The 19052-nt window shown below is 47.0% G+C and overlaps 1 protein-coding gene across 1 annotated transcript; it reads left to right on the forward strand.

Moving 5' to 3' along the window:
• Nucleotides 1-13167: 13167 nt before the first annotated feature.
• F5J12DRAFT_926989 (uncharacterized protein) lies at nt 13168-16854 on the forward strand (the record flags this gene model as incomplete). The annotated part of the gene is made up of 8 exons (XM_051749395.1): nt 13168-13269; nt 13315-13602; nt 13660-14227; nt 14347-15390; nt 15445-15856; nt 15982-16029; nt 16416-16477; nt 16531-16854. The coding sequence occupies 8 exons, from the start codon at nt 13168-13170 to the stop codon at nt 16632-16634; spliced, it is 2628 nt and encodes an 875-aa protein (XP_051600813.1). The 3' UTR covers nt 16635-16854.
• Between the last annotated feature and the right edge of the window lie 2198 nt (nt 16855-19052).

Consider the following 19052-nt stretch of genomic DNA (forward strand, 5'->3'; position numbering starts at 1 on the left):
TACCTCTTGCAGTCGCTCATTGGCATGGAACAGTGCTATCAGGTTTACAACCTGGAAATGCTCGCTGTAATCTGTGCCTTGAAAGCTTTCTGACCATATCTCCTCTCCCCAGTTGAACCAACTGTGGTCTTTACGGATCACAAGAACTTGGAGTACTACTGTGAGCCTCAACAGCTCACACCCCATCAAGCTTGCTGGGCTGCCACTGTGCAGTCATACCCCATTCGTTTTTCCTGGCAGGCCGGACACCTTCAGGTCCCTGCCAACACACTCTCTCACAAAAGCGAAGCTGTGGAACCAGCCCCCGTTGCACTGGTCCTTCCCCCGGACCTTTGGCTTTTGGAGGGGGTGGGTCCCCAAATTCACCTTGTTTCACCTTCTTTTTCAATTACAAAAATACAAAAACAACTAAAAATAAACCGTCTCTGCAGAATTGGTCACATTCCAACCCAGAGTTCATGATCCCAGAAAAACTGCCAAGCCATATTCCTGCCCATCTGAGGAAACACCAAAGAGGAATAGGCTGCCTGATGCTTCGCCCTTTTGAGGAACCAGTCAAAGGAGCTAAGGGCAGTTTATGTGATCTCCACCAACTTGTACTGAATGTGTCAAAAATGACGCATGGAAAACCCTTCATCGGGTCCAGAACCTAAAGATAATGTTACCACTGTGGAAGATGGAACAAAACGATTCAGGAACAATGCAGTTGTATATCCCCCCTGAACACCTGTTCAACACTGCATGCGAAACTTACCACAGATCACGAATCCTCCTGGACACCCCAGGACAAAAGGCAATGTTTCGCTAAAATGAGGAAAGAAGTGTGGTGGGAAGGTATGGGAAAAGAAATAAAGGCTTACATTGCAGGATGCCCAGTTTGTCAGACCACCAAGGTTGTGACACACCCTGCCAACCCCACCAGTCATCCTGCACATAAACCCCGAAAACCATGTTCCCTGTTTCAGCAAATATCGATGGAACCTAATCACAGGATCTTCCCATCTCGGGAGATCAAAAATACAACTCTATTCTCACAGGTTGTTGATCAGGGCCTGACAAAGGCTGCACTTTTCGTCCCATGTCACAAAACTATTGATTCTGTCAGACTTGCCCAACTGTTCCATCAATTCATTTATTCCCGATATGGAACCCTGGAATCAGTAATATCCAATTGTGGACCCCAGTTCACTTCATCATTTACCAAGGAGCTTTACAAGGCAATAGGGGTCAAAACCAAGTTGTCGTCTGGATACCATCTGCAAACTAATGGAGAAAGTGAGCAAGTAAATCAAGAAGTAGAGGGATACCTCTGACTGTACTGTGCGGAGTTCCCGAACTCATGGGCATCAAAGCTGCCCTCCTGCTGAATTCGCTCACAACTCCCAGATCCACTCATGTTCATCAAATGACCCCCTTTTCCCTCCTGCTTGGATACTGATCCCTCCCCCTACCCCAAGGTCTGGCTAACACCTGGTACCATCAGTAGACAAAAGGCTGGAACTGCCTCACTTCAAGTCAGGATGTCAGCTGCTCTGGCCCACTGGAAAGCACAGGAAGCTGATGAAGTCCCTACTCAAAAGGGACTTATGTCACTGCCCAAGGTCGGAGATAATGTTCTCCTAGATACGAGTCACCTGCGCATCAAAAACCAGTGCGACAAGATTGTGCACTGTGACGAACTCAGACCTTTCAAAGTGACTCATGTTATATCACCTGTCAGCATTCTGATTGGACCTCCCACCTGACCTGGAAGGTTCATCCTGTGTTCCATGCCTTCTCACATCTTTCTGTTTATCGAAAATGATACATATGGAACTGCTGCCCTGCAGCTCCTATACCCGAGTTGGTGGATGATGAAATTGAATGGGAGGTCGAAGTCAATATTGAATCACAAAGTTGATGGTCGCAGAGGTAAGAGACGCTATCTGATCAAGTGGAAAGGGTTCCCCCATTCGTCCAATACGTGGGAACCCAAAGAACATATAAAAGATCACACATCAGAGGCCCTCAACCAGTACAAACTCACTCGACACCTATGCAATTAAATGGACTCCCCTCGCTCTACCAACACAGAAAATGACTATGCCGACATCCCCTTTGCCCCAGAATCCGTTTACCACACCAATGATGACAGGCTCATACCCCCTGTCAATATCTATGCCCCAACCTCGCCTCCAACATCCCCTGCCAGCTTTCATGTCTCCAGGTTCTCCTCACCCGTCTCTCAACCCCATTCAGTATCGCCCCCTGTCGCCAGGATGCTCGGACCACATCCACTCAAGGGGATCTCGATCAGACATGTCCCAGCCCCGAAGGCCAGAGTCCCCCTCAGTGAGGACAGTAACTGAAAGGGAAAGGGTAAAGTGCACTCTAACAATGACCCCAATAGTCCAGCAGCCCCCTCCGGTAACACCTATGCTACCAAACCTACCAACCTTCGCACTGCCTTTACCACCTATTCCAACAGCACTCAACATGCAGCCCTCGACCTCCTTGCAACTGCTGCCTCTGCCTGGCTTGACCAGCAACGATTACCAGTCTCAGCAAGTGATTACCTGGACATTGTTAGGGTGCTTGACGTCTTCAATGACAGGGGACAACATTAACGGGTGCTCACCAGAACAGGTTGAGTATTTTGGGATGTTGTCTAAAATCTACAGAGCGTCAGACGTGATCAACGGACTCGTGTCCAAGATCTGTAATTGGAAGTTAAGCAGCACTGCTCCACTGTCTGAGGTAATCATGATCGACATGCTGGAAAAAGCCTCCTCGGATCTCACCGAAGCCGTAATGGGTGGCACCTACCATCACTTACATCAACAACAGATAGGAGAGTTCTTGACTCCGCCAGCTGCTCAGATATTAGATCACATCATCCCGAAGCAAGAGGAACCATCGGCTTCAGAGAATAAATTAAAGAAGAACCTTACAGATCAGGAGAAGGAAAAGGAGTGGTGTGCTATGGAGTTAGGGTTTGTAGACTCGGGAGAGTTGTTTAAAGAGGTCGGTTCCTGCCTCAGTACAGGAACTCACAACTCATGCTTGGGAGGTTTTACTACAGGATGCGTCGTGGGCTGGAATCCATAAAAATTACTTCAATGCAGTCCACACCACCTGATCCTCTCCCTTCGACTCCCTTCAGTCCCCATACCTGCTGATCAACTTCGGTTTTACCTCGGAGGGCAGTCCCCATGTCCCACCTGACCATGTCCTCTATCAGCATGCCTGCTACCAATGTCATTACTTGGGACATTGGTCATGCCAGGAATGGACAGTGGCTCCTGCTTTACTCCTGGCCCTCAAGGAACCTGCTGACTCCATTCGCCTTCAGTCGCCCATCACCTCTCAGACATGTCCCCTACATCTATACTACTCACCTGACCCCTATCATGTATGCCCTACCAATGCTGACTTCTGGCCCGTCCTCACAGGTCGGAGGACCTTAGAGGGGGGGTGATGTTACACTTCTGTCAGGGGTCTTTCCTTTTTCAACTCTTTGTGGTCACGTGCGTCACGTGCCTTGTTGCATCCCTAATAATCATTGCCATCCTAGGGGCTTGAATGCTCCAGGGAATGTTCGGATCTCCCACTGTCACGGTATTTCCAATACCAATCGAGACCTGCATTGCCACTGTGATCCGGTATTCCACTGCCCTCTCTGATGGACTGACTTGTTTACTTCTTGCTTTTATGACTCGTTTATGTTGCCTAGATGTTGTACTATAGCTCCGGTGTCAGGCTCCTCGCTGCGCATTGATTGCGCCAGCCAGTACAGCCTTCGTCTCCCTGCCTACCCCCATCTTTGACACCGTATGACTCCTTTCTATTTCATTGATGAACTCGTTGATTACTGCAGATACATGTCACGATGCGTCCATCACGACTAGTATGGTACTCATACTTAGGAGTATATAATCCTATGTACCTCTACCTGTATCTGCAGTTTTTCGAATAGCTTGCAACTGAGCTTCATCCCTTCGATCTAATCCTTGTTCTCTCTCCATGCAAACAACCTTAGGGACTTCACCAGCAGACAGAACCTCTGCCGGATTACTTCAATAACTCAGCCATAGGGGTTATGACAAGTTTGGCCCATAGACTCCCACCTTGCATGCGCTTCATGCCTATTCCATTTGAAGAAGTCACTGCACTCATGGCATAACAGTCTCACAACCCTGCATGTTTCATCAAGACTGCCTCTTTTAGTGCTGCATCAGAAAGGTGCCTAATACCATTGCAAAAGAGGTGCATTCCCTGTGAAGTGATAGATTAGCCTTCCACAATGTTAGGGCACATACAGGAGTGGTACCCTTCTAGCATCATTCAGGCCAATATTAACTCCAGCTCCACCTCTCAGAGAATTCCTTGTGAAGTGCAGCTCCAGAGCTTGCCCAATGTTTGGCCTAGGATAGGGTAAAAACTTTCTGCATGCAATCTTTGAAATTTCTGCAATATCCAAGGCAGCCCTCTCTAGAGAAATAGTACTGTCAGAAACATCTTTGTGGCTGCCAGGTGATGATGGGAGAGCACTCGAAGGAGGGGGAGATGAGGGTTGAGGACCACTTGAAAGGGGTGAGGAAGGCTGAATATTACATGGGAAATATCCAGAGGGCTTGTAATTGCTGATTTGCCTTGATATGGGAGTGGTGGGGGGTTCAGTTTAAATCATAGGAGGTATCAAGTACCAGTCTGTGGTTTATCATAGTTGGATGACTGCAGAGATGCAGTTGGTTGGAGTTCAAAGAACTTAGGAAATTTTGTACAGTCTTGAGCCATGGAGTGGGTGCAGACCCTTGCCTTCTGTTTGCTCAGCTCATTACAATGTCAGAGACAGAAGATATACCACCAGAACTGGCCCATATGTCAGAGGTCCCCAACCCTGATAGGTTTGTACCATTTCATTACTCAACAATGCAACATGCTCACCGAGTTTCATACTTTCAATCTCCATATTCAAGGGCTAGGTACCATGAATGATCTGTTATGCCCAAGCACAGTGACTTCTTCAAATGGAATAGGCACGATGCATGTGAGGGGGAGTCTACAGGCTGAATGTATCGTAACCCCTATGGCTCAGTTATCCCTAAGGTCCGACAAAGGTTCTGTCTTGCTGGTGAGTCCCTAAGGTTGTTCATGCAGAGAGAGAACAAGGACAAGAGAGAAGGAAGTTAGCTGAGTTGCAAGCTATCAAAAAACTGCAGATACAGGACGAAGTACATAGGTTTATATACCCCTAAGTACAAGTACCATACCAGTCATGAAGGACACATCATGACGCATATCCACAGTAGTCAACAGAATCATCAGTCAAATAAATAAGAGTCATATGGTGTCAAAGATGGGGGTAGGGAGGCAATGAAGGCTATACTGGCTGGCACAATCAATGCACAGTGAGGAGCCTGACACCAGAACTATAGTGCAACAAGTGAGCAACATAAACAAGTCAGAGACGAGTCAACAGAACAAGAATGAAACAAGTCATCCATCAGAGAGGGTGGTGGGATACGGGATCACAGTGGCAGTGCAGTCTCGACAGGTATTGGAAATACCTTGACAGTGGGAGATCCAAACGTTCCCTGGAGCATCCTAGCCCCTAGGATGGCAACAATTACTAGGGGCGTGATGAAGGCATGTGATGCACATGACCATGAAGAGTCAAAAAAGGAAAGACCCCTGATGGAGGCATAACATCACCCCCCCTCTAAGGTCCTCAGACCCTTGAGGATGAACTGGAAGTTGCATTGGTGTGGTGCGAGGAAAGGGGTCTGCAAGTAGTATAGACATGGGAGCACATGTCTGAGAGGCAATGGGTGATGATGGTGATGGAGACAGCAGTTCCTCGAGGGCTGGAGTATAATGGGAGCCATGTCCATTGCAGCAAGACCAATGTCCCAGGTAATGGCACTGGAAGCATGCATGTTGACGTAGGACATGGCTGTTGGGGACCAGGGGACTGCCCACTGAGGTAGAATTGAAGTTGATTGACAGGGACAGGGACGAAGGGAGTTGAAGGCAAAGGGTCAGGGGCATGGACAGCATTGTGATAGCGTTTATGCATTCCAGCCCATGACACATCCTGAAGCAAGACCTCCCAGGCAGAGTTGTGAGTTCCCATTCCAAGTCACACACCAACCTCTTTAAACAAGTCACCCGAATCAACATACCCTATCTCAACAGCGCGCCAGGCCTTCTCTTTCTCCTGATCCGTGATTAGATTCCTTCGAAGCTGATGGTTCCTCTTGCTTCGGTTTGATGCATTCCAGGAGTTGAGAAGCAGGCAGGGCCAAGAACTCCCCGATCTGTTGATTCCATAAATGGTGATATGCTCCTCCTGTTACAGCCTTGGTAAGATCCGAAGAAGCCTTCTCCAACATGTCGATCATGATTACTTCTGACAGTGGGGCCATTCCTCTGAGCTTCCTGGTACGTATTTTTGAAACCAGCCCATTGATTACATCTGATGCTCTGTAGATTTGAGACAACAACCCAAAATACTCAACCCATTCTGGTGAGCACCCTGTCAATGTTGTCCCCATCAGTGGAAGACATCAAGTGCCCTAACAATGTCCAGGTAATCAGCTGCTGAGACTGGTAGTCACTGCTGGTCAAGCCAGGGCAGTGGTGGTGGTTGTGAGGAGGTCGAGGGCTGCATGTTGAGTGCTGTTGGAGTAGGTGGTAAAGGCAGGTGCAAAGGTTGGAAGGTTGGGGAGCATTGGTGGAACCAGTGGTGGTTGTTGCACTATCAGGGTCATGGTAAGGGCTCTCTTTACCCTTTCCCTTTCAGGTTACTGTCACCACTGGGGGTGACTCTGGCCAAAGGTGCTGGGACCCTTCTGACTGTGAACCCTGGGAGTGGATGTGGTCCCTTAGCTCTGGGGACAGGAGGGGATAACAAGCAGGGTTGGGAGAGTGGCTGACGAGAATCCAGGAGACATAAAAGCCAGAGGGGGAAGATGGGGGAGAGGTTGGTGTATAGATGGTGATTAGGGGAATGAGCCTGTCATCTGTGGTGTCATAAACAGATTCTGTGGCAAGGGGGAGGTCAGCATAGTCATTCTTGGTGTTGACAGATCAAGGGGAGTCCATTTAGTTCTTTAAGTGACAGGTGAGTTTGTACTGGTTGAGGGCATCTGATGCATGGTCCTTTATATGTTCCTTGGGTTCCCAAGTATTTGATGAATGGGGAAACCCTTTCCATTTAACCAGATATCATCGTTTACCTCTGCATCCATCAGTTTTATGATTTATGATGGACTCAACCTCCCATTCAATCTCATCATCAACCAGTTCTGGTAAAGGGGCTGCAGGCACAGCTCCATAAGTATTGTTCTCAGTAAACAGAAAGACCTGAGAGGCATGGAACACAGGGTGTACCTTCCATGTTGGTGGGAGGTCCAATCAAAAGGTGACAGGTGAAACCACCTGAGTCACCTTGAACAGGTCCAAGACGTCAGGGTGCAATCTTGTCGCACTGGTTTTTGATGCACAACTGACTGGTATCCAGGAGAACTTGATCTCCTACCTTTCGGCACAACATAGGTACCTTTCAAGTGTGAATGCATCAGGTCCTGTGCTTTCTTGTGCACAAGAATGGCGACATTGTGGTTCAAGGCCAGCCTTTCTAATCTTTTGTCAACCAATGGCACAGCAGTGAGCCAGACCTTGGGGTAAGGGGATGGATTGTAGCCTAGAAGCAGTGAAAAAAGGAGTCATTTGATGAACCGAGTGTACCCAGGAATTGTGAGTGAATTCAGCAGATGGGAGTTCAGAGCTTCTGTACAGTACAGGCACAAATACCCCTCCACTTCCTGGTTTACTCATTTGCTTTCTCCATTGGTCTGCAGGTGGTAACCGGTCAAGAGTTTGGCTTTGACCCCTATCGCTTTGTAAAGCTCCTTTGTGAATGAGGAGGCAAACTGCAGGCCACAATCTGAGATTACTGACTCTGGGATCCCATATCAGGAGTAGATGAATTGATGGAAAAGACAGGCGATCCTGATGGAGTCAATAGTTTTGTGACATGGGATGAACAAGGTGGCTTTAGTCAGGCCTTGATTGACAACTGTGAGAATAGAATTGAACTTGGCTTCTCCTGAATACCAGGAGATCAGTGATAAGGTCCATGGAGATTTGTTGAAATGGGAACACAGTTTTTGGGGTGTCAGTGGGGAATGACCGGTGGAGTCAGGGGATGAGTTACTACCTTTGTAGTTTGACAAGCCAGACACCCTGTGACATAAGCTTTTATATCTTTTCCCATACCTTCCCACCAAACCTCTTTATGCATCTTCATGAACATAGCTTTTTGTCCAGGATGTCTGGCTGACTTGTGGTCATGGTATGAACAGCATGCAGTGTCATCTATGATCTGGGGGAATGTAGAGTCAGCGTAGTTCCGAATCTTTTTGTTCCATCTTCTGTCATAGTGATGTTATCTTGGGGTTCTGGGCCTGTTGGTTTCTTTAATGCATCATTTTTGACATGTTCATAGAGTTCTGTGGACACAGCATATATCCCCCACACTCCTTTGACTGATTCCTCAGAAGGGCGAGCACCAGGCAGCCTATTCCCCTTTGATGTTTCCTCAGGTGGGCGGGAATACAGCTTGGGATTTTTCTGCAACCATGCCAAATGGGTGGGGAGACGTCCTATTTGACAAAGGTGATTAATTTTTAGTTGTTTTTGTAACTTTGTTATTGAAAAAGAAGGTGAAATGAGACAAATTTGGGGACCCACCCCCTCCAAAAGCCAAAGGTCTGGTGGGAGGACCATGGTCACCAGGGCAGGCTCCTCTGAGTCCATCTTCTGAGAGAGTGTCAGCCAGGACCTGCAGGTGGCCAGCCTGCCAAGAGAAGCGAATAGGGTAGGACTGAATGGTTGCAGCCCATTGAGCCTGGCGAGGGGTGAGCTGTTGCGGTTCCCAGTAATACTCCAGGTTCTTGTGGTCAGTGAAGACCACAGTGGGTTCTACAGGGGAGAGGAGGTAGGGGCAGAAGGCCTTGAGGGCCTGAATGATAGCTAGCATTTCCAGGTTGTAAACCTGGTACCTGTTGTTCAGCTCCTACCAAGGACTGAGACAGGTACAAACATGGATGCCATTCATTGTCAGCTCCTTTCTGGGCAAGGACCATGCGCCAGTGCTGAGCTTCGAAGCATCAGGTGAACAACACAAAGGGTTTCGAGAAGTTGGGGATAGTGAGGACTGGAGAGGAGCATAACAAAGATTTAAGCTTTTCGAAGGCTGCATTATGTTCTGGAGTCCACTGGTAGGACACTCCTTTCTTGGTAAGGTTGTGAAGTGGCCACACGATGCTAGAGAAGGAGGGTATGAATTTGCAGTAAAAGTTACAGAATCCAAGGAATCTCTGAAGCCCAGTAAGATTGTCCAGGGCTTCCCAGGTGCTGATAGTGTCAGTCTTCAGTCAGCAAAGTTTCCATACACCCCTTTCCTATAATCATCCTGAGGAATTCTATTTCTTTGGCCTCGAAGATGCATTTGCTGATCTTGAGCTGAAGTCCTTCTTTCTCGCAAATCTTCAGGAACTCCCAAATGTGACTTCGGAGTTCTTCCCTTGTCTTCGCATGAATTGCAATGTCATCCATGTATCCCACTTGCTTTCTGCGTTGAGATTTGAAAGTTTTGTCCATATACCTTTGGAAGGATGGAGGTGAGTTGCATTGGCCAAAGAACATTACTGTGGGTTTGAACAGCCCTTGCAGCATGATGAACACTCCTTTCCACTCATCTCCTTCCTTGACCCAAAGGTTAGTAAAACCCCACCAAATATCAAACTTAGCATAGTATTTTGACTTGACTAACTTGTCAAACAGCGCTTGGGCATTTGGCAGAGGGTGGGCATCTGGAATCATGAACAAGTTCAGGTAGCAGTAGTCTTGAATTAGCCACTTCTTCCCATCCTTTTTGGCCACGAAAAATACTGGAGCTGCTTGAGGTGAGGTAGAGGGTCAAATTTTCTTGCATTTTAAATTCTCCTCCAAGAACTCATCTAGAACTTTTAATTCATCAGGGGACATGGGATATACTGTAGCCTTTTTGGGCTTGAAATCTTTGTGAAGTCAGATTTCATGATCCAACCCTTCCCTGTGTGCCAGGAGCAGGATGTCATCTTCAGCAAATACCCTGGCGAACTCCTGGTAAATCTCAGGGAGTTTTACCTCCTCTTTGGTTGCTGCTTGGGCAGCCTCAAGTTCTGTGGATAAGGTGGTTTTGTTAACTTTAACAATGGGGGTTTCACCTGTTTCCTGTTTTACCACTTGTCCTTCATAGGAAGGCACAATCTGTTTGATATATCTGTCAGACTCTTCATTAGGAACATACCCATCATCCCAGCATATGATTCTTCCTGTTTCCCAATTCATTTGTGGTTTGAATTCCTTCAGGAACAGCATGCCAAGTAGGACAGTGTTCTTTTCCTATTAGAGGCCCAACGTAACATTTGATTCTGACAACCCAATTCTTGATGATCATTTTGATGGTTGCCTTTTGCAGTGACCCATTTGACAGTCTTTCCCAGTGAATGAAGTTGTCTTGAACTTGCTCTTGACACAGTATGTTGGTATCCCAAGTTTCTGGACAATTTCGTTCCAAGATCAGGGAGACTTTGGCTCCTGAGTCAATACATGCCATGATCCCTGCATTGAAGTCTGGTAAAACTGACCCTTCCTAGAGGCGAGCAGATTCGCATAGTCAATTTGTCATCTATAGAAGTACATTTAGCAGACAACACTGATACAGGACTGTCCTTTGCAGGGGTTTCAGGCAGTCCTTCCTAAAAATCCAACCCAAATGTTTTTCTTTCTTCTGTGGTTGCTTCACGATCTCTGACGTAGGCGGTCTTTGTGCCATCCTCCTTGAGGACAATGCAGATCCCTGAGAGTTGCTTGGATTTGCAGTCATGCTTGTAGTGACCTTCGGCTCCACAGTTGAAGCATTTGATGTTTGATCTGGAACAGGCGCATGTTCCATTTACATTTGTCAACATCCATCACATCAGGATCTTGGGAACCTCTGCAGTAATGAATGAATTTCCATTCATACTGAGATTCCTTCCCTTCTAGGATATGCTTCATAGTGATTGCTGTTTGGGCTTCTCCCATGCACTGTATCCACTCAATAACTGTGGAAGGGGTGCATCCAGAGTTAAGAACCCAGTCATGGTACTCCTTGTTTAAGCCTTTCCTGAAGAAGATCCCTGCTTCTCGCAACTCTTCTTTTAATTGAGCCTTGTTGACAAGCCCTGTGAACTCGGCGATATAGGCTTCTAGTTCGCATTTGCCTTGTGAGATGTCTGAAAGGCATAGGATTGCAAGAGCAGTTTGATCACCAGACTCAAACATAGCTTTGAGACATTCCACAAACCTTTGGAAGGTGTCCAGTGTAATAGATTGTTCTGTTGAGAAGCTTGTTTTCATTTTGATAGTTTTTAGGCGAAAGGAACCTACTGCACCTTTGGTCATATAAGTGAGCACAAACAAGATCTTGAGTGACTCCATGTTGTACACATGCTTGTTTAGGTTCAGATAACCTTCAACCTGTGTGACCCAGGTCTGGAGCCCATTGTGGCTTCCATCGTATTCTCTGGGACACCCTGACATTAAACTCCCTTCCTCCATTGGGTGGGCAGCAATCATAGAACTTCTTCTGCCATAGCGAGTCTGTTGTTCTTCCAACCATTGTCTCAGCTCCTCTTCTGAAACAGTCCTTGTAGGCATTTCAGGAGCTGACTCTCCATGACCAATCGTCATGGACATATCTGGTGATTTACATGCTTCTTGTTCTTCCTTGAGGACTGATCCAAAAGAAGTCTCAGACTTCTGATCATCTTCTTCTTCTGAACTAAGCGCAATTTCCGATTCCCTAAACCAGGACAAATAAGATAACCAAGGGTTTGTAGAGGTAACTGAGGGGCCTAGTCTTCCTAGCAGGATAGGAGGCAAAGGCAGATTCCTTCCAAGCCCAAGGGGGTTTGGTCGAGGAGGAACTGGCAGTCTCAATTTCTGTGGGTTAGACACTTTAACAGGAAGTGATAATGAAGGCTGAGGGAGGACTTATTTCCCAAAGGAAACCTGTCAGTGTGGGTGTTGATGGTGTGCAAGTGACTTTACATGTAGGGAGACACTGAGCACTGGCTCCAGGGAGGCAATCTATTAAAGCCTAGTGGCTGCCTGTAGAGCAGGTGAATTTGATTAAGGGTAGAGGGGTGCTTCTCAATTTTGTTATGCTTGTGAGAGCAGTTGAGAGGCAGGAATAAGACAGTTGGTTTGTTGAAGTTCAGAAACCAGGGATGAGTAGACTTTTGCAAAGAGGTCGACAAGTCCTGAAAGCTGCACAGAGTTTTTTGATTTTGTTATGCCCAAGTGCAGTGACTTCTTCAAATGGAGTAGGCACATGATGCACTGTGAGGGGGAAGTCTATGGGCCGAAACATATCGTAACCCCTATGGCTCAGTTATCCCTAAGGTCCTGACAAAGGTTCTGTCTTGCTGGCAAGTCCCTAAGGTTGTTCATGCAGAGAGAGAACAAGGATGAGAGAGAAGGAAGTTAGCTGAGTTGCAAGCTATCAAAAAACTGCAGATACAGGACAAAGTATGTAGGTTTATATACCCCTAAGTATGAGTACTGTACCAGTCATGAAGGACACATTGCGACACATATCCACAGTAGTCAACAGAATCATCAGTCAAATAAATAAGAGTCATACAGTGTCAAAGATGGGGGTAGGGAGGCAACAAAGGCTATACTGGCTGGCACAATCAATGCACAGTGAGGAGCCTGACACTGGAACTATAGTACAACAAGTGAGCAACATAAACGAGTCAGAGATGAGTCAATGGAACAAGAATGAAACAAGTCATCCATCAGAGAGGGCAGTGGGATACCGGATCACAGTGGCAGTGCAGTCTTGACAGGTATTGGAAATACCTTGACAGCAGGAGATCCAAATGTTCCCTGGAGCATCCTAGCCCCTAGGATGGCAACTGATTACTAGGGATGCAATGAGGCACATGATGCATGTGACCATGAAGAGTCGAAAAAGGAAAGACCCCTGACAGAGGCATAACATGATCAGGGTATACTTTTGGGCATGAACCAAATACATTCAAGCAGTTTCATAATGGCCCTCTGAAGCAAGAGTGAGAGATCAACATGTACTATCCATTTCAGTCCCAAGGGGAATGGTCTTTAGCCAAGTTTCTTGCAGAAAACCTCACGCAAACTCAGATCAAAAGATTTCTCACTTTACCCTGGGTAATTTCAATCCCAAGAAAACCTCATTTTACTGATCTGTGTTAGTTCCATGATAATCCAAGGCCATCCTTTACTTCTGCAGAAGAGCTGCTTGGATGGATGGATACTCTTCCCTCAGGGCCAAAGTGGCAGAGTACCACTCTAGAAGTCAAGGGTTTCCAAACAACCAATCCTATACAGTTGATTTGGCATGATGCAGAGGAGGTTGTATGGTCCTTGTTTGGAAATCCTATCTTTGGTGCCAACATGATGTTTGATCCTATCCTGGTCATGACTGCTCTTGGGTGGGAGTATAGTGAATGGTTTTCAGCACATGAAGCCCATCACATCCAGGTATGTTCATCTGGTGGTGCATCTTCACTGTGGAAAGTGAAAAACAGTTTTCCATAGGATTCCCTGCTGGACAGTGCAACAATTGTACCTATTCTTGCCACATTGGATAAGACCCCTGTGACAAGGATGACAGGTGGACTAGAAATGCACCCCCTCTTCATCAGCATTGGTAATATTCCAGGGCACATCCACATGGCAGCCACCTCACATGCATGGCGATGTGTTGCATTCATGCCAATACCAGCATTTGATGTCCCCAAGGCAAACCAAATGATCCTGCAGATGCATGTTTGGCACAAATGTGTCAATATCATTACCACAGGCCTGAAACGCTCTGCAGACACTGGATCCATGATGCCAGACCCTCATGGACACCTGCAGCATTGTTTCATGCCATTAGTGGTGTGGACTGCTGACCTCCCTGAACAACTAATGATTGCATGCATCTCCAAGAGTGCATCTCCTGTTACAGAAGCAACCCACAAGCAATTTGGTGATGTTCATCACCAATCATCTCGTACCAGCGGTCTCACTCTCCAGCACATTGAACAAGTCACTCAGAATGTTCACCCATGGGATAATATGAACAGTTTTCAAAGACAGGTGAAGATGCTACAATTAAATGGTATCTGCCTCCCATTTTGGAGAAACTGGCCATTTGTGAACCCTTCCACTTTCCTTCTTCCTGAAATCCTCCATACATGCCACAAGTTTTTTTCAATCATGTCCTTCCATGGTGCAAAGTCTTACTTGGTGATGAACTCAATGTGCAATTCAAGTGTCACCACAAATGTATTGCAGTAAGGCACTCTGCAAGTGGTGTTTCACATGTCAAGCAAATGATGGGCAGAGAACACTGCAACATCCAGCACACCATCATTCTCATGATAGCTGGTTGTGTACCTCCACAGTTCCTCTGTGCTGTACATGCTCTTATCAGCTTCATATACCAAGCACAGAGTCCCATGCATATGGACAGTTCTGTGGAGGCAATGGAATTGTCATTGCATGAATTCCACACCCACAAGAATGCCATTATCGAGGTGAGAGCTAGAATGACAAAATCAGGTGGTGCAAAAGATGACTTCCTCATCCCAAAGTTGGAGCTTTTTCACAATTCTGCAGAGGTGATTCATAACAGCGGTGGGCTCATACAATATACTGCAGATGTCAGCAAGTGCCTTCTTATCACTCACTGCAAGCACCCATTCCAACATACTAACAAAGGCAAAGACTTCATGGACCAAGTCATTCAATTGCTCAATTGTGAAGAGTCTATGTGGCAGTTTGACATGTATTCATTGATACACTCAAGTGATATACCCCTCATCAATGCTGTTTCCATGGAAGAGGAAGAAATTGCCACAGCAAATCCAATGCTTGCATGGGTAGAACGTGTCCTGCCTGAACAGCAGTGGCAACTCCAAGGTCCCCACCCAATCTACAATTACTTTGCTAATGGCATCCTTGCCAATCATGCTCAAACCGCCCTCCACATCACGTCACATCCAGATGAGACTAACTTGTCACTGAACAACATCATGGAACAATATAGCCTCCCTGACTTTCAAGACCATTATCTAGAATTTCTTCAATTGCATTCCCTTGACATCCACTTTGACTCATGCACCTTCAACCATATTGCTGTGTGGCATAAACTCCATGTTCAACTGTATTCCACATTCTGCACTTCTACAATTCTCCTGTGTCAAGTTGTTCAAGCACTGCATACCTCCCCAGATTTCCTGCATGGGTGTTGTGACATTGTTTTAATCAGCCCCCTGAATGGTGCACTGCTTCCACATATGTACTGATCTATATTGACATATTCCCTGCACACAGATGCCAGTTATGTGGCACAAGTTCACATCATTTTCCAGCCTTGTGCATGTCCATGCTCCAAGGTGGAAGCCCCTCCACATCTCAACAATCCCCTTGTTTATCTGCAGCCTTTCCATGTCATTGCCACCCCAGAGCAGCAACCAGAGCTGCAGATGTGGACACTGGAAAGGTGCTTTTCCAACATGGAAGGCAAACAGAAACGAGAGGGCCATGTCATTCCCATTACTTGGATTTCACATGCATTAGAGCTCATCCCTGTATTTGGCAGTGAAAAAGCGCCATCCACTGTATCTTCCACAACATCACAAGAGCTTTATAACTGTTTTTTTCTCAACCACTTTGCAGATAAGGAGGTTTTCAATACATTCCATGGAGTGGGGGTTCAGTTTGTTAGTGGTTCTGATGGGGAAGCGTAGGTAGACTACTATGACAAGTATTAGAGTGCTACAAATTATGATTGGATTGAAGTCAGATAAAATTGTTGTGCTCGTTATCATTGTTATCATGTCAGCTACTGATGATCTCCATCCTCTAAAGATCTGAACACGGACATTCGACCAATCGGATGCATTTCTCACATGGAACGTAAGTATCGTAAGTGATTAGGCGCCGCTTATTCTGGCGACCCGCTTGTTCGAACTGCAGATGTGTGTCCGCGGTAGTAATTTGTAAATCCCGTTTCAAGCGCATATCTCCTATCATCTGCACCTCCGTTTGGAAGTGACTTGTCGTAAGACTCCTTTCGCGTTCGGTGACACTTATTGGCCAATGCAATCTGGGCTCGCTCAAGTGCGAAAGAGCTGTTAACAGTCGCGTCGCGTAGCCATTTCCCAGATGCTAATATTCGTCACAGCACAGCAGTATCATACTTACAAGACACAAGCCTGCATTCTGCAAGAGGCCTCAAGCTTGAACATGTGCGACATGTAAACTTCCACTCTGACTTCCGACTACCCACGCCAAACGTGTAGACACACGCCTCGGACTCGACAGCTATTTATTCAAGCACGCAAGGAGTGTAGGCGCGAAAAGAGTATGTGATGCGCACAATTATACGACACATCGAAGCCGAGTACGTGATTATAGGTCTAGGACACCTCGGTCAAGTTCTAGCTGGCGTAACGTCTGCGATCTCCTCAGACGTAAATTGTGATGGAGCAGACATATTCTGGGCGCGTGCGGAGGGTTGATGCATTGGGAAATCGCTAGTTTATGTTCGAAGAGCTCGCAGTCCTCGACGCCCAAATTATGCCTCAAAACATTGAGGAATCGCCGCTCCAACTCCTCGATTTCCTCTGGGCAGAGAAACTGGTTCACCTCTGTTCAATAGCGACTGTCAAGCGAATTCGGGTCCCCAGACGCTATGAAAGGGAAACATCGATCAGGTCGGGCTAAGATATGAAAGTTGGGAAAACGTACTCTCTGGGCTAACGTGAGGGCACCTCAAATGAAACGTGAACGAAAGCGAGAAATAAAGGAGACTGTACCACACAGGGCAAAGGGTGACACGCAACCTGTCTCCTGCGCCAGCATTTACTGCGGGTTCCTCGAGATCAAAATGACACCGAAGAGACTATAAACTGCACCACAACTGACTGTAAGTAAAGCAAGCAGATACCTCTACAGGGGACACTGAGGTGATGCAAATACCTCTCTCTTTGAGTAGGTTTTTGCTAGGAGCAGACAATCTACTATTCCCGTGAATATAGGCCTAACAAAAGTGATATCTTCCAACGAGAGATGTTGAAGTGCGTAATAAATGCCAAAGGGCCCGAAAAATCTACAACTTCGCCACTCATCAGTTCTAATCCACGCCTTTAAAATCTGAGCTTACCCAGCGGCGCCTCGACACACTAGGAGCGGCCTAACACCCCTCGGCCCAAGAAACGGATCCGGAATCCTTGCAGTAATCCCGCGTCATCATGCGTTCACAAGGCGTCGTACCTTCCAAAAATCCTGTAGTTTTCGGGCTATCTGGGTCTCAATGTGCATCACAAGGAAATTAATCTGGAATACTTATGTATTTCCCCACATCAGCTGGAAAGGGATACGTGCACGTAACAGCACCGAAGCTTCGGCGGTAAAAGAACCCAAACACTTTGTAGGGTATCTGGGCATGTAGTACTGAATTTTCCGTTGTGTTGAATCGGTGCGCAAGAGATTATATAACAAAGCCTAACCGCAGATAAAGTCGACGCCGTGCCACTTCAGCAGGACCATGTCATAACATACAAGTTGTCCCCGCAAACCTACTCACTTTATTCGGTTAGATCACGATTGATCGTGTCTCCCGAGTCCCATACCAACGTTCTTGGTGTGCGGATTGTACGGCCCGAATCAAATATACACTGCTTCTGAGAGTACATAGTATCGCAAGTCAACCTGTTTGGGAGTGTAGGGCCCGTCTCCAGGTACTACCGCAGAATAAAGCGATATCCCAATCACGGACATTACGGATGCTTCACATGAAGGAGTCGTATAGAGTTTCAAGTCTGACCGCCTTGATGGTTGTAACAATGTTAGTGCCAGCCACTGAGCTCAAACCATACGTAGTGTACCTCACACATACTATCACTTGACGACGCTGTAGTCTTCCCACCGAATGACAATGGTGGTCTCGGTGAGTTTCTTGCGTACGTACGCCGTGTCGCGAGGACGTGTGAAGGCCACTAGGCTGGCCGCTATTACGTATCTTTCTAGACCTGTCCGCTGCAGTGAATGTTTGCTCGTCATGACCCACTTACCAGTTGTCCTCCACATAGTGCCACAAGGCGAGTTGTGCTCACTTGATGGCGGCGCTTCCACCTTCCGACTCAGATCTACCTCAACTAAGCACGAATTCATGAACGGGCCCGAGTATGACCAATCATTAGATGAATAATTTCTGCTTACCGCTAGAACGAGCCACTGGTGTGGTACGTGGCACTCGTATGTTCTACCAATTAGTCTAAGTATCCATGTGACCTCAACAGGTATCATATGGCTTGAGGGCGCGGCGTTCCTATGCCTGCTCTCCTCGCAGGACCTGCGTAAAATGCTCTATAATAACGCTCCTCATCAGCGTTTGCAATCGATCCGGCCACAGCAATGTTAGTCAAGAGACCTGATGGGTACGAATCCAACGTCGGCTGATGTGGCGTGGACCACTATCTGGCGAGGCGTCAAGGCACATTTGGGAAAGGATTATTCTCAGGCTTCGTCATACACGATCCATGAACAGGGTTGACGGAGTCGCAGGTGGTGTCCGAGTATCCACGAACCAGCTAGGCGGTTCCTCACCCCGAAACTGTCGCCCTCTGTTTCAGGAGGCGTGCGGGCACTGCATGGACATTCACTGTATCCGCACGTCTCCACGCAGACTCGTGGTGGCTTGCCACGATATACATATGACAAGCAGAATTTCTACTTCTGCACAGCACAGGCACTACATGACGGTGCTGCCTGGGTTCATGCGAACGGCATAACAAAACGGCATAACATTAATGTTCAAACGTTCACGTTGTCTGCCTCTTTTCCAACTTCGAGAACTCATTGTTCATTCCGCCCTCACATGACCTCCTTCAATACTGTTCAGCAGTCCGACGTGACCCGCAAGAATTTCGCATGGC

Source organism: Pisolithus orientalis (assembly GCF_024613125.1).
Source record: "Pisolithus orientalis strain OTSU chromosome Unknown F5J12scaffold_11, whole genome shotgun sequence".
NCBI lineage: Eukaryota > Fungi > Basidiomycota > Agaricomycetes > Boletales > Pisolithaceae > Pisolithus > Pisolithus orientalis.